The sequence below is a fragment of the Odocoileus virginianus genome, chromosome 15 (assembly GCF_023699985.2).
Source record: "Odocoileus virginianus isolate 20LAN1187 ecotype Illinois chromosome 15, Ovbor_1.2, whole genome shotgun sequence".
NCBI lineage: Eukaryota > Metazoa > Chordata > Mammalia > Artiodactyla > Cervidae > Odocoileus > Odocoileus virginianus.
Window position 1 is genome coordinate 49,577,704 of NC_069688.1, and position 13,950 is coordinate 49,591,653.

Sequence of the window (13,950 nt, forward strand, 5' to 3'; positions counted from 1 at the left end):
TCATTGTGTTCATGAGGTTCTCGAGGCAAGAATACTGAAGTGGTTTGCCATTCCCTTCTCCAGTGAAGCACGTTTTGTCAGGCCCTAAGTAGCAGGGACATGCCCTTCAGCTACTGCACGTGGCCAGGCAACATGCCGGGCACCCCAGTTCTCCCATTGTTGGTTCTCCTGGAGCACATAAACCTTCACCGGCCACCAGGTGTCAGTCAACATGCCGCCCAAAGGCACTGCTGGAGTCCCTGGGCCTTCAGTTCAGTTCAGTTGCTCAGTCGTGTCCGACTCTTTGCAACCCCATGAATCACAGCACGCCAGGCCTCCCTGTCCATCACCAACTCCTGGAGTTTACTCAAACTCAGTTGGCATCTAATAACCACCTTGAAGAGATAGACTTTGGATTCTCACAGATTTGAAGCCATATCCTATCCATGGGACTTACAATCTGTGCAAATGTGGCAAACAACCTTTCTAAGCTTCCCTTTCCCAACCTATGTGTGTGTGTTAGTTGCTCAGTCATGTCCGATTCTCTGTGACCCCGTGGACTGTAGCCTACCATGCTCCTCCGTCCATGGGATTCTCCAGGCAAGAACACTGGTGTGGGTTGCCACTTCCTTCGCCAGGGGATCTTCCCGACCCAGGGATCAAACCCGGGTCTCCTGCATTACAGGCAAATACTTTAAGTATGGATAATTAATTGCTTCCTTGAGGATTAAGTGAAATACTATATGTAAAGCACTTTCATAGTTCTTCAAGGGTGCTAATTGTTCAAAAAAGTAATGAGAAGTGTGATTCCTGTCAGTATGGAGTAAATAAACTCCACCCTATGTCTCACACTGAATACAACTAACAACCTTGGACAGAATTCATGGAGCAGTTATATGAGGACACTGAAAAGAAAACGGTAGCAGGCTTATGGGGGAATGGAACTAGAATTGGAAATACCACACACCCCACACCCCCCCCCCCCGCCCCCAAACAGCAGTCAGTTTCTCCATTTTCTTTTCTTTGATATTTCCTATCCTGGATCAGTAGCAGTTCAAAACCCAGAACAGTCTGCTGGGTATGGAAAGAAATAGCTTCAGGAGATGCCCTCTATTATTATTATTTTTTTAAGATACTTAGCCCCTATAGGGAAATTCCCTATTTCCACTTGTTTTGTTTTTCCTTTCTCTCCAGTCCCAGTCCCCAAACAGTGCCTGAGCAACTGCAGAGGCAGTGGCAGTCAAGTAGATACTTGAAACTTTGGGGGAGAGGAGCTCTTGTGCTGGTCAGAGAAACTGGGCCCTAGGATAGCCCCATTCTTTTTTTTTTTTTTCTCTTTCTCTCATCTTGCTGCTCAGTCCTAGAGGCGCATAGTCATGGGATGTGTACAGTAGAATTAAACTGTTGTTTTCTAGCCAGAGGAAGAGGAAGAAAAACCTCTGTGAGCCACAAAGAGTAGGGAAGAATCACAGAGAGGAGGGAACTTAAGAAAACAATTTTATAATTGTATCTGAAATGAGCTTGCCCACCAGGGGATCCATATGCATAAATCTAACCTCAAACATTCTACCAAAATTTTTGAGAAGTGATTTACAGGGGAAACCATTGCCCAGACCCCAGGTGGTCATGGGGTGGTACACAAGTGGGACAGATTCAGATAGCACTGCAAAAGTTTTTAAACTAAATTGACAATAGAACCATAGGTCACAGAATTAGGCAGGAAAACTGTTACCGAAAACTAACCAGATTTTAAAAGTTCCGCATCAGATTCGAACAAACCTGAAAATCACATATGATAATGTTAAGAATTGCTAATATACAGTACAAAATTCCTTCCAAGTGAGGAAGAAAGAAAATCTCAACATTTAGCAAGGGAAAAGGCAATTAAATAATACCAAACCCTGGGTAGGGCTTCCCTGGTGGCTCAGTCTTAAAGAATCCACCTACCAATGCAGGAGACGTGGATCTGCTCCCTGGGTAGGGAATATCCCCTGGAGAAGGAAATGGCAACCCACTCCAGTATTCTTGCCTGGGAAATCTCATGGACAGAGGAGCCTGGCAGTCTACAGTCCATGGAGTTGCAAAAGAGTCAGACATGACTTAGTAACTAAACAACAACCGCAACAAAATGCAAATTAGAACCATAACAAGAAACTACCATACACCTAACAAAATGGCTAAAAATATTTTTAAACATAAAATACCAAATGCTGGCAAGAATGTGAAGCAGTGAGAACTCTCATATGCTGCTCAGTTCGTTCAGCTCAGTCACTCATTCGTGTCCGACTCTTCACTCATTCATGACCCATGGACTGCAGCACACCAGGCCTCCCTGTCCATCACCAACTCCCAGAGCTTACTCAAACTCATGTCCATCAAGTCAGTGATGCCATCGAACCATCTCATCCTCTGTCATCCCCTTCTCCCACCTTCAATCTTTCCCAGAATTAGGGTCTTTTCCAATGAATCAGTTCTTCGAATCAGGTGGCCAAAGTATTGGAGTTTCAGCTTCAGCATCAGTCCTTCCAATGAATATTCGGGACTGATTTCCTTTAGGATGGACTGGTTGAATCTTCTTACAGTCCAAGGGACTCTCAAGAGTCCTCTCCAACACTACAGTTCAAAAGCATCAATTCTTCAGCACTCAGCTTTTTTTATGGTCCAACTCTCACATCCATACATGACTACTGGAAAAACGATAGCTTTGACTAGACAAACCTTTGTTGGCAAAGTAATGTCTATGCTTTTTAATATGCTGTCTAGGTTGGGCATAACGTTTCTTCCAAAGAGTAAGCATCTTTTAATTTCATGGCTGCAGTCACCATCTGCAGCGACTTTGGAGCCCAAGAAAATAAAGTCAGCCACTGTTTCCACTGTTTTCCCATCTATTTGCCATGAAGTGATGGGACTGGATGCCATGATCTTAGATTTCTGAATGTTGAGCTTTAAGCTGGACTTTTTCACTCTCCTCTTTCACTTTCATTAAGAGGCTCTTTAGTTCTTCTTCACTTTCTGCCATAAAGGTGGTGTCATCTGTATATCTGAGGTTATTGATATTTCTCCCAGCAATCTTGACTCCAGCTTGTGCTTCATCCAGCCCAGCGTTTCTCATGATGTACTCTGCATATAAGTTAAATAAGCAAGGTGACAATATACAGCCTTGACATACTCCTTTTCCTATTTAGGACCAGTCTGTTGTTCCATGTCCAGTTCTAACAGCTGCTTCCTGACCTGCATACAGGTTTCTCAAGAGGCAGGTCAGGTGGTCTGGTATTCCCATCTCTTTCAGAATTTTCCACAGTTTGTTGTGATCCACACAGTCAAAGGCTGTGGTATAGTCAATAAAGCAGAAATAGATGTTTTTCTGGAGCTTTTTTGATGATCCAGCGGATTTTTGGCAATTCGATCTCTGGTTCCTCTGCCTTTTCTAAATCCAGCTTGAACATCTGGAAGTTCATGGTTCATCCCATGTACTTCTCATGGGAATGCTGCTCATGGGAATGAAAAATGCTGCTTATGGGAATGAAATGAAAATCGGAAGAATGAAAATGCTACCCATGGGAATGAAAAATGATTCTGCCATTCTGGAAAAGCAGTTGGGAAATTTTTGTAAAGTTAAACATACACTTGCCCTATGACTTGCAGTTCACTCCTGGTATTTACCCTAGAGAAATGAAAACATATGTTCATCCAAAAATCTGTGCATGAATCTTAGTAGCAGCTCTATTCATAAATACCAAATACTGGAAAAAACCCAAATGCCCTTGAACAAATGAAGGGATAAACAAGCAGCGATATACCCATTTAATGGTGTACTACTCAGTAATAAAAAAAGAATGAATCAAAGATACATGCAACTACATGAATGAATCTCAGTGACATTATGCTAAGTGAAGGAAGCTAGTTGCAAAAGGTTACATATTCTCTGCTTCCATTGATGTGAGTTTCCGGAAAAAGTTAAAACTATAAGAACAGAGAATAGATCGATGGCTACCCAAGGCTTAGAGAGGGGAGGGTTTGGCTAAAAGGGAAGTTAAAGAAAAGTGTTCTTTTTTGCTTTCCTTTTGGCCAACAATTTGTGATGAAATTGTTCTGTATCCTGACTGTGGTGATGGTTATGCAAAATTATACATGTGTTAGAACTGCACACCAAAAAAGTCCATTTTTACTATTGTTGTTTTTGCTGTTTAGTTGCTAAGTAGTGTCCGACTCTTTTGTGACCTCATGGACTGTAGCTCCTCTGTCCATGCAATTCTCCAGACAAGAATACTGGAGTGGGTAGGCATTCCCTTCTCTGGGGGATCTTCCCAACCCGGAGATCTGCTGATTGGCAAGCAGATTCTTTACCACTGAGCCACCAGGGAAGCCCATTTTTACTATATGTAAATTTTTAAAATAATTTTAAAATACTAGCAATTGATAGAGTTTATATTGTTTCAGATAAGACTTTAAGTAACTCTTTTTAATTGCAAAATGCTGGCTAATGATCTTGTTACACATAAACCCTAAGGAGAACATCTGTGGCCAGAGCTCGCTTAGAAAGGTGAGCCCCGGTCCGCGCAGAGCCGCTTCCCTCACACTCTGCTTTTTGCCCCTTTGGTGCTCGCGCTTTCTCTCCTCTCCCCTCTCTCGGTTGCTCCACTCTGCCTCCTCTTCCTCTCCTCCTCCTTCTCTGTGCTTTTGACTTTGTCCTAGCTTAACTGGTCATATATTAACCCGAGCTATGTATTTTACATTATATTTTTTGCCACTTAAAAAAAAAAAACCAAAAACTTATACACCTTGTTTTGTTTTTTTTTTTAGTCAAATGACTTGAACACTTTATATTTCTCCCTCAAAATTAAAATATTCTATCAAATTACTTAGAGTTGAATTTTACCTGTGAATGATTTTCAATGCTGACATTTCCCCCTTAATTGCTCAGGGGTTCTCAAGAAAAAAACAAAAACCTCCCCTTGCTCTGGTCAGGTGAAAAGGCAGATTTTTTCCTGCCTAAAGTTGATATAACTTTCATTGTCTTACATTATGAAGATGAAAGTTTATATAGTCTAGATTCTTTTTTTTAAAAAAAATTACATCAAAAGTGAAATTGCGTATTTTTAAAAATTTCTTTGGAGAGAGGCACATACAGCAATAGCGCATTCATTTTTAGGTAAATAACCCCTCTGAAGTCAACATATTTGTTTACAACTAAATAGCTACACGTAAAACAATCATCTCAGAGACTGATGTAAGGTTAACTTACAAATGGTTGGTGACAAACAAGCAGCCATTTGTATGTAAAGGTGATAATCAGGAATTAAATTGAGCATTAGAAAAGATGTCAGATTATGAAGAAAAATAGGTTTGGGAGATTGTATTAAGGAAAAGATTTTAACTAGACTTACATGGTGATCATTTCATGATATATAAAATTATTGAAACATGTACACCCAAAACTAACCTAATATTATAAGCCAATTATACTTCAGTAATAAAAGGAAAAAAGATGAGCTGTATTAAGAAAAAGAAGAAAAAACTTGCTTCTGGATTTACAAGGGAAAGGCTAAAAAAAGTTTGGTAGACTAAGAATTTTTGTACAAATAGAAAATTTGAACCAGCCTATCATATAACAAGATAGCTTTTTTTGCATAAACCGAAAAGAAAAGATGTCTTACTCTTATCTCCGTTGCCATCTTCATGTTTTATTCCACTGCCCTTTTCATCTTCATCTTCTGAGTTTTCTACTTCCTGAATAACCATCCTTTTCCCCTTGGTTTGAGTCTTAGATGCAGGTTCAGAATTTTTCAGATCTCTTTCAACCTCTGACAAGGTTTTCTACAACATAATCACCATGTTAAAGAAAATTTTTTTCTTTAGTAAAAAATACAACTATTCTTGCAGGTAATAATATGAAGATATTGAAAAGTGAATAAAGATAACTAAGATAAAGCTTTTTATGGTGGTCTTTATTTTTTCTTTTCAAACAACTTCATTGATTTCTCTGATTATAATTATATATTTATATTGCAAAAAAATTAAAGTATAACAAGCATAAAAAAGGGAAAAAAACTATCTGCAATCCTGCCTCTCAGATAAACTACAGATATTCTGATGATCATCTTCCTAGATATGTTTGTATGCATATAAACTTGCAGACATGTCCAAAAGTTTTATAAAAATTAAACCATACTACTCATGTTTTTAAAGAGTAATATTTAAAGGTTTGGCAGATTTGCTTGTATCCCATCGTAAAGGAAATCAACCCTGAATATTCATTGGGAGGACTGATGCTGAAGCTGAAGCTCCAATACTTTGGCCACCTGATGTGAAGAACTGACTCATCTGAAAAGATCCTGATGCTGGGAAAGATTGAAGGTGGGAGGAGAAGGGGATGACAGAGGATGAGATGGTTGGATGGCATCACTGACTCGATGGACGTGAACTTCAAGCTTATGTCAGTTACCCTGGCCACCAAGTTCCACAGGGGCAGCAGAAGGCCCAGATAGGTACTACACACTCAGTGGGTTTGTGTCACAGCTGAGGAATCTCAAATTTAGAAAACTCAGCACCCATATTTTATAATGTTGTTGTTGTTCACTCGCCCAGTCATGTCCAACTCTTTGCGACCCCATGGACTGCAGCACCCCAGGCTTCCCTGTCCTTCACTGTCTCCTGGAGTTTGCTCAAACTCATGTCCGTTGAGTTGATGCCATCCAACCATCTCAGCCTTCACATATGAAGAGCCGACTCACGGGAAAAGACCCAGATGCTGGGAAAGACTGAGGGCAGGAGGCGAAGGGGGAAACAAAGGCTGAGATGGTGGATGGCATCGACGTGAGTTTGAGCAAACTCCAGGAGCCAAACTGTTGCAAAGAGCTGGACATGACTGGGCGACTAGACAACAACATTATAAAATATGGGTGTTGGGACACGAGTGTGAGCAAGCTCCGGGAGTTGGTGATGAGCAGGGAAGCCTTAGCTCATTGGCGTGCCATGCCATGAGTAACAAAATCTGTGCCTGACCCAGGAGTCCTGTCTATTCTTCTAGGCCACCTTGCTAAGTGTTAAGTAGGGTAAAGTCTCAGACTCTTCATAGTTTTTGACACTTACCTCCACTCTCTAGGTCTGAACACAGATCCCCAAAGTACATATCTGAGTCAGTTTACTGTCAATGATGCTATGCTTATCATGCAAGTTAAAGGAAGAAACATTCTTTTATAGCCATTAAGCTCATGCCTAATCCTACCTAGGAACTTCTACACCACTCTGCATAATAAACTGAAATTGGCTCAAAGAAAAGGATTGCCTACAATGCTGCAGGAAAGAGAAAATTATTTATCCTTTAGGAGTAGGTTAATGATTTTGGACAATTAAAGAGTCTGCTTTCTTTTACTTCAAATACATGTTAACACCGGGGGTGTCTGAGATGTATCTACTTCTTAAAGTTGTGTCCTATTCATTCCTCAATATCATTTATCCAGCAGGGCTGGTATTATCTTAACATAAACTCAGAAAAAGCAAACTATAGAATTAGGTGAGGGATTGCTTTCTTTACTTACTTTGGCCAATTCATTATCAGGTTCAACAGCCAGTACTTTATTCAAGTCTTCCATAGCTTCCTGGAGCTTGTTTTGATGCTTATATGTGGTGGCACGGCGCAGAAGAGCTGAAAATTTATCAAAATAAAAGTTTTTTTTTTTAACATATGGCATTCTGATTACGACACATTTTTCAAGGGGAATAATTTAAAATGCAACTGTGCAAACCAGACCCCTTTTCATATTCTTACAAATATAGAAAATGATCCTGAGGTCAAACAAAAGGCTGCAATAAAAAACTGTCCCTTCCAACAGCCTGGCCCTCTGACAGCTCCAGGCTCTGCCAGTTCCTCTAAGGCTGAGAGACTCCACATCTTAACTCTTTGGAAGCACCACGCTGTGCTACAATATTGGGAAGCTCTTCACTAAATAATATGTTCCTCCTTATAATCATGACTATTATTTCTACTTTCTGAAAACTTAGAAAGCCTTTCATTTAAATGTGGTATTTATATAAATAACCAAGCACCTAACTCAGAATATGGGTCCTTAGTGAAGTCTTTATAGGAATTTAAAATGAATAGGAACTGAGAGAATCTTGGTGTTTAACTTAGCTAAGTTCAGAAATTGCACACTTTGGTAAATTGTATCAGAGAATTTTTGAAGGTTACAAAATATAATTTGATAATTTTTAATACTAAAATGAATGCCATCATAGTCCCATCATGATTAATTACGTCATAAGAGAATTTTGTGTAGTAAGCCATGATTTTGAAAAGAATCAGGCTTTGTAATTCTGGAATTTATATCTGATTCTGTAATTTATATCTGATTTACTTTAATAACACTATTTTAAAACATAAATTTGGATAGTTTTAGTCTTAGAATGAGCCAGGAAAATCTAGAGGATAAATCATGTCATCATTAATATAAGCAAAATTATAGCATAAATACAAACTGAGCTATTACTGTTACTACTCAGATTTCAGAAGGAACTGTCTATAAAGAAATATTCATGATATAACAATTACCATTTTAAAAAACTCTTTATTTTGGAAATAATTTCAGATTTACAGAAAGTTGCAAAGCTAATACAGATAGTTCTCATATACCCCTACCCAGCTTTAAGGCTAATATCTTACATAACTATATTTACCAAAACTAAGAAATATTGTTAACTAAACATTAGGCTTTATGTGGATTTCACCAATTTTTCCACTAATGTCCATTTTCTGCTTCGGGTTATAACCATGCTGCATTTAGAACAATTACTTTTTGAGTGAAAAATAAAGTTTCAAAGAGGATGATATTTATCCACTTAAGAAAACCTAAGAATTCTTGATGTTTTATGGCTATACTGATTACTAGATTTGGCTCTGTCAAATTTGTTTTTTTTTTTTAAATAGTGAAGATTCTGGTGCTTAAGAAATTATTCAGATGGGGAAAAATGAAAACAGAAGACCATTCTAGTGCAGAAGAGTAGCACAGTGGCTGAATGTGGACCCTGGAGTCTCATGCAGTGTCAAGTCCTGGCTCTGTCACTTAGCAGCTGGGTGATCTTAGGTGAGTTGCTCAGTCTCTCAGTATGTCCATGTCCTTTTGTGAAATGAGTGTGCCAGTAACAGCTGTTGTTGTTTAGTTGCTAAATCATGTCTAACTCTTTTGCGAACCTGTGGGCTGCATAGTCCCACCAGTCTCCTCTGTCCTTGGGATTTCCCAGGCAAGAATACTGGAGTGGTTTGCCATTTCCTTCTCCAGGGGATCTTCCAGACCCAGGGATCAAACTCGTATCTCCTGCATTGGCAGGAGGGTTCTTTATCACTAAGCCACCTGGCAAGTCCACTAAAAACAGTACCTGCACCTTTACTGAGCTGTTGTGAAAAGTAATGGAGTTAATACATGTACTCCATGGCACAGGGCCTGCACAGTGGTGGTGTGGGGACTGTAAAACCTTCACCGGGCACCTGCCTAAAGCTAGGATCCCACCCACATGCTGTGACAGAGACAACATAGAAGCAAAGAAGAACTTTACTGGGGAGAGGAGGGCGTCCGTGATGATGACAGTTGGGCTGATGTACCAGAATCCATCCTTAGCACACCCATGGTTTCTGCCCACCCATGTTTGTAGGCATGTGGAAAAAACAGTAAGTGGTTGTATTTATCTGAATCCACAGTATTTAGAAATAGAATGAATCTGTTATAATTTATGCCTCTCCAGTTTGGGATGACTCCTTGATGACAGAAAAGGAGGGTAGAGTCTGACTTGCATACTTCAGGCTTGGACCACAAGAAGGTGGTGTAGTCACCGAGATGGGAAATCAGAACAGAGGACAGGTGTTGGTGGAAAGATGTAGTCAGCTTTGGACATACTTAATTTAAAATGGCCTATGGACATCTAGGTGGTAAAACCCAAAAAGCAGCTGGTAGAACATTCCAGAGTTCTGGTGTGGGCTTATTAATAAATATTTTTTAAATCTATATTAAATCATACTTAAATTTTATTTTTTTAGATAAAAAGATACAGTTCAATAAGCCAGTCAGAAAAAGATAAATACTATATGATTTAATTTACATGAGGTGCCTAGAATAATAAAATCACAGAGACAGAGAGTAGACTAGTGGTTGCCAGAGGCTGGGGTGGGTAGAGAGTTGCTGTTTCATGGGTACATTTTCAAGATTAAAAAAGTTCTGTGGGTGGACAGTAGAGCTGACTGCACAACAATATGAATGTACTTAAGACCACCGAACTCTGTACTTAAAAATGATTAAGATGGTAAAATTTTGTGCTATGTCAATTTTACCCCAAAATTGAAAGGAAACAAAAAACCCACAGACTACAGTTCAAATGCAAGTGTGAGATATTTCTTTAAAAATGCATATAGGATTTCCCTGGTAGTCCAGTGGTTAAGAATCCAGCTGCCAGTGCAGGGAACATGGGTTTGATCCCTGGTCGGGGAAATAAGATCCCACTTGGCGAGGGGAACTAAACCCATGCCTGGCAACTACTGAAGCCCTTGTGCCCTAGAGGCCCTGCTCCACAACAAGAGAAGCCACTGCAGTGAGAAGACTGCGCATCACAATGAAGAGTGGTCCCCACTCGCCACAACTAGAGAATGCCTGCGGGCAGCAGTGAAGACCCAGTGCAGGCAAAAAAAAAATTAAAAAACAAAAACATGTACACTTTATTCAATCATCTGGGATTACTAGCTATTTCAGTGCAAGTAATTAAGAAGTTAAATCCCAAGTTAAACTTGAAATTCAAAGTAACTTGAAGAAAGTTATGATTCACATACAGAAATTTGAATTTTTTTTTTAGTGTAAACATAATGAGTGTCTACAAATGACCTTCAACAGATGGTGCTGCAAATTTAAAGGTATTCTATTGACATTTTTTACCCTTTAAGTTCCCAGGTTCTAACTCCAAGACCTTTTCACAGTCCTGAAAAGCACTGTTCCAGTTCTGCAGTTTGAGTTCTGCTTGAGCGCGATTGTTGTAAGCCGCTACGGTGGGAAGCACAGACAAGCTCCTGTAAAAGAGACACTTTTTAAAAGTTTTTAATATTTTATTGTGGTAAAATGTATGAAAGAGACATTAATGTCAACAAGTGAATGACAGGAAAACATAAAATGGAGAAACTCAGCTAAAGTTAGAAGCTAAAACAATCACAGCTCATGTTGTGGGTAGAATTGCATCGCCACAGACTTGTCTGTTGAAGTCCCACCCCCCAGCACCTCAGGGTATAACTATACTTGGAGATAGTCTTGAAAGAGATGATTAAGTTAAAGTGAGGTCATGAGGGTGTTTCCTAATCCACTATGACTAGTATCGTTATAAGAAGACACACCTAGAGGAAAGATCACTTGAGGACACAGAGGGAAGATGGTCACAGACAAGCCAAGGAGAGAGGCCTTAGAAGAAACCAACCCTTAGGACACCTTGCTGTCAGACTTCTGGCCTCCAGAACTGTCAGACAATACATTTCTGTTGTTTTAAGTTGATCAGTTTGTGGCAGTTTGCAGGGCAGCCCCAGCAAATTAACACAGCATGTGCTGTCAAAAGTAATAACATAAAATTCTACAAACTACTAAATCAATGTTTAGACAGATGCTTAAGTATCTAGTGAAAAGGTTTAAAATTGATTCTGGCTTTAGAAGTGACATGATAATTTAAATACCCATACTGTTGGCTGCTAAGTTGCTTTAGTTGTATCCGACTCTTTGCAACCCCATGGACCATAGCCCGCCAGGCTCCTCTGTCCATGGGATTCTCCAGGTAAGAATACTGGAGTGGGCAGCCGTTCCCTTCTCCAGGAGCTCTCCCCAACCCAGGGATCAAACCCAGATCTTTGCCATTGCAGGCGAATTCTTTACCATCTGAGCCACCAGGGAAGCCCTTAAATACCCACATAGATCTCAAAAAAAGCCAGTTTAGTTAACATCAAAATTTTTTTACTCTTTGGGGATAATTTCCTAGTAAAAAGAAACAAGCAAATAGTGATCAACCACAACTAATACCCTTTGTTAAATTATTATTGTGTTAACAGACACAAATTAGTCTGTTATCTAAAAGTAGATTTAACTCTTAGGAAATAGTCATAATCTTACCAAAGGATTTTAACTGAAGGAAACAGGAGAGAGCAGTAGTAATTGAGGAATACAGACCTTAAGAGAGGAAGTTTTGCCACACTAAGTGTATGAATGCAATATAATTAATGAAAAGAAGAATTTTAAACCTACCTGGCTATTGCTTATAAAATTGATTTGAAATACTGTAAAATAATGTATTTGCTAGGGACTTCCCAGGTGGTCCAGTGACTAAAACTCCATGCTCCCAATGCAGTGGCCAGGGGGTTCAATCCCTGGTCAGGGAAATAGATCCCGCATGCTGCAACTAAGAGCTCGCATACCACAACTAAAAGATTCCACACTGCACAATGGAGATCTAAGACCCTGCCTGCTGCAACTAAGACCTAGTACAGTCAAATAAATAAATACTCTCTATATAGTTTTAAAATAATGTATTCCAAAATATAGGAACGATAAGGGTATTGGTACACTGAATCTTCTAAATCCAGAATTACAATATAAGATAAAAATGGAAAACTCACAAAAAGTGTCCATTTATTAAGATCATTAGGGGAGATTTCCCAGGTGAGAATACTGGAGTGGGTTGTCATTTCCTTCTCCAAGGGATCTTCCCAACCCACGGATCGAACCCACATCTCCTGCATTGGCAGGCAGATACTTTATTGCTGAGTCACCTGGGAAGCCCCACAAGATCATTAAAGATGAATATAAATAAATCACATGGTTGGGTAGCAATCAAACATAGAAAATACATGTAAGAATAAATAACACAAGAACCTGACACTGAGTACCTCCCACATGCCAGACACTAAACATTAAACTCACTTAATCCTCATTATAATGCACAGAGGAGGAATCACTGCTTTCCCAATCTTACAGAGGAGAAAACAGATGGGGCAAAAAGGTTACGTAACATGCCCAAGGCCACAAGCTTGAAAATGGCAGAGTCAAGATTCAGACCTCAGGGGTCTACTCCAGCACCTGTTCTCTTTACCATCATGTTACCCTGCCTTTCAGCAACTTGTTTTATTTAATCCTCACAGCTGCTCTGAGGTTGGCACTATTATAGCCTCATCTCGTTGAGATGACTGAGACAAAAAAGTGAAGAATCTACCCAAGGTCAGAAAAGTGGCAGTTTGAGTTCCCTTAACCATTGCAATATGCTGCTTTAGTTCTTCACCTCTATGATTTCTTCAAAGAGGAAGGCAAGAAAAAGTTTGTTCCTTGTAATAGACAAGAGATTCTCCACTGGTGGAAATCCATAAGAAGAGAGAAAACAATACCAGAGTTGACATCCACCTGCCTAAATAGGGGAGGCTGAACTGAATGAATGATACCTCAATATCCTCTTTACTTTGTATGTTCACTTCAACAGCTGAGCAAACTTCTTTAGAGACACAAACAACATTAAAAAAAAAAAAAAAAAAATTCTTTCCAAAGGCAGAACCACGATTTTATAGCATTTAGTTCTATTAATAAGATAGCATTAGTGGTTCTATAAGCACAGTTTGTCTATAACAGTATTTTAAGAAATTAGTTTACTTTTCACAGACTATAAGAGCTTCATAAGTTCACATAAGCATACAATGAACATGTACTGTGAACCAGGTATTGGCTGGGCATTAGGGATCCAATGGTATTTTTAAAAATGACAAGTGGGCTCAATCTTACAGAGTTTATAGTCCAGTTAGTGCCAAATCACACAAATTTGAATCATACCTCCAACAGATATTACAAAGAGGTAAAATTACTATATGGGTTTGCAAATTTGACAGTGGGTGTGGGGAGGGGGGGCGGTTGTTGGTGCAGTAATTGAGTCAGGTAGAGGCTTAACCTGGTCTGAGAAGTAAAGGAAAACTTCACA

General features: G+C 39.4%; 1 protein-coding gene across 3 annotated transcripts in view; it reads right to left on the minus strand.

Annotated features, from left to right (window-relative positions):
* Positions 1-13,950, minus strand: part of SPAG1 (sperm associated antigen 1) — an 82,062-nt gene that overhangs the window by 43,139 nt on the left and 24,973 nt on the right. For all 3 annotated transcript variants that reach the window (XM_070477324.1, XM_070477326.1, XM_070477325.1), the window contains 3 exons: positions 10,896-11,026; positions 7,521-7,627; positions 5,637-5,796 (listed from right to left, as the gene is read on the minus strand). In XM_070477324.1, coding sequence (XP_070333425.1) covers positions 5,637-5,796; positions 7,521-7,627; positions 10,896-11,026 — 398 coding nt within the window. The remainder of the gene's footprint in view (positions 1-5,636; positions 5,797-7,520; positions 7,628-10,895; positions 11,027-13,950) is intronic.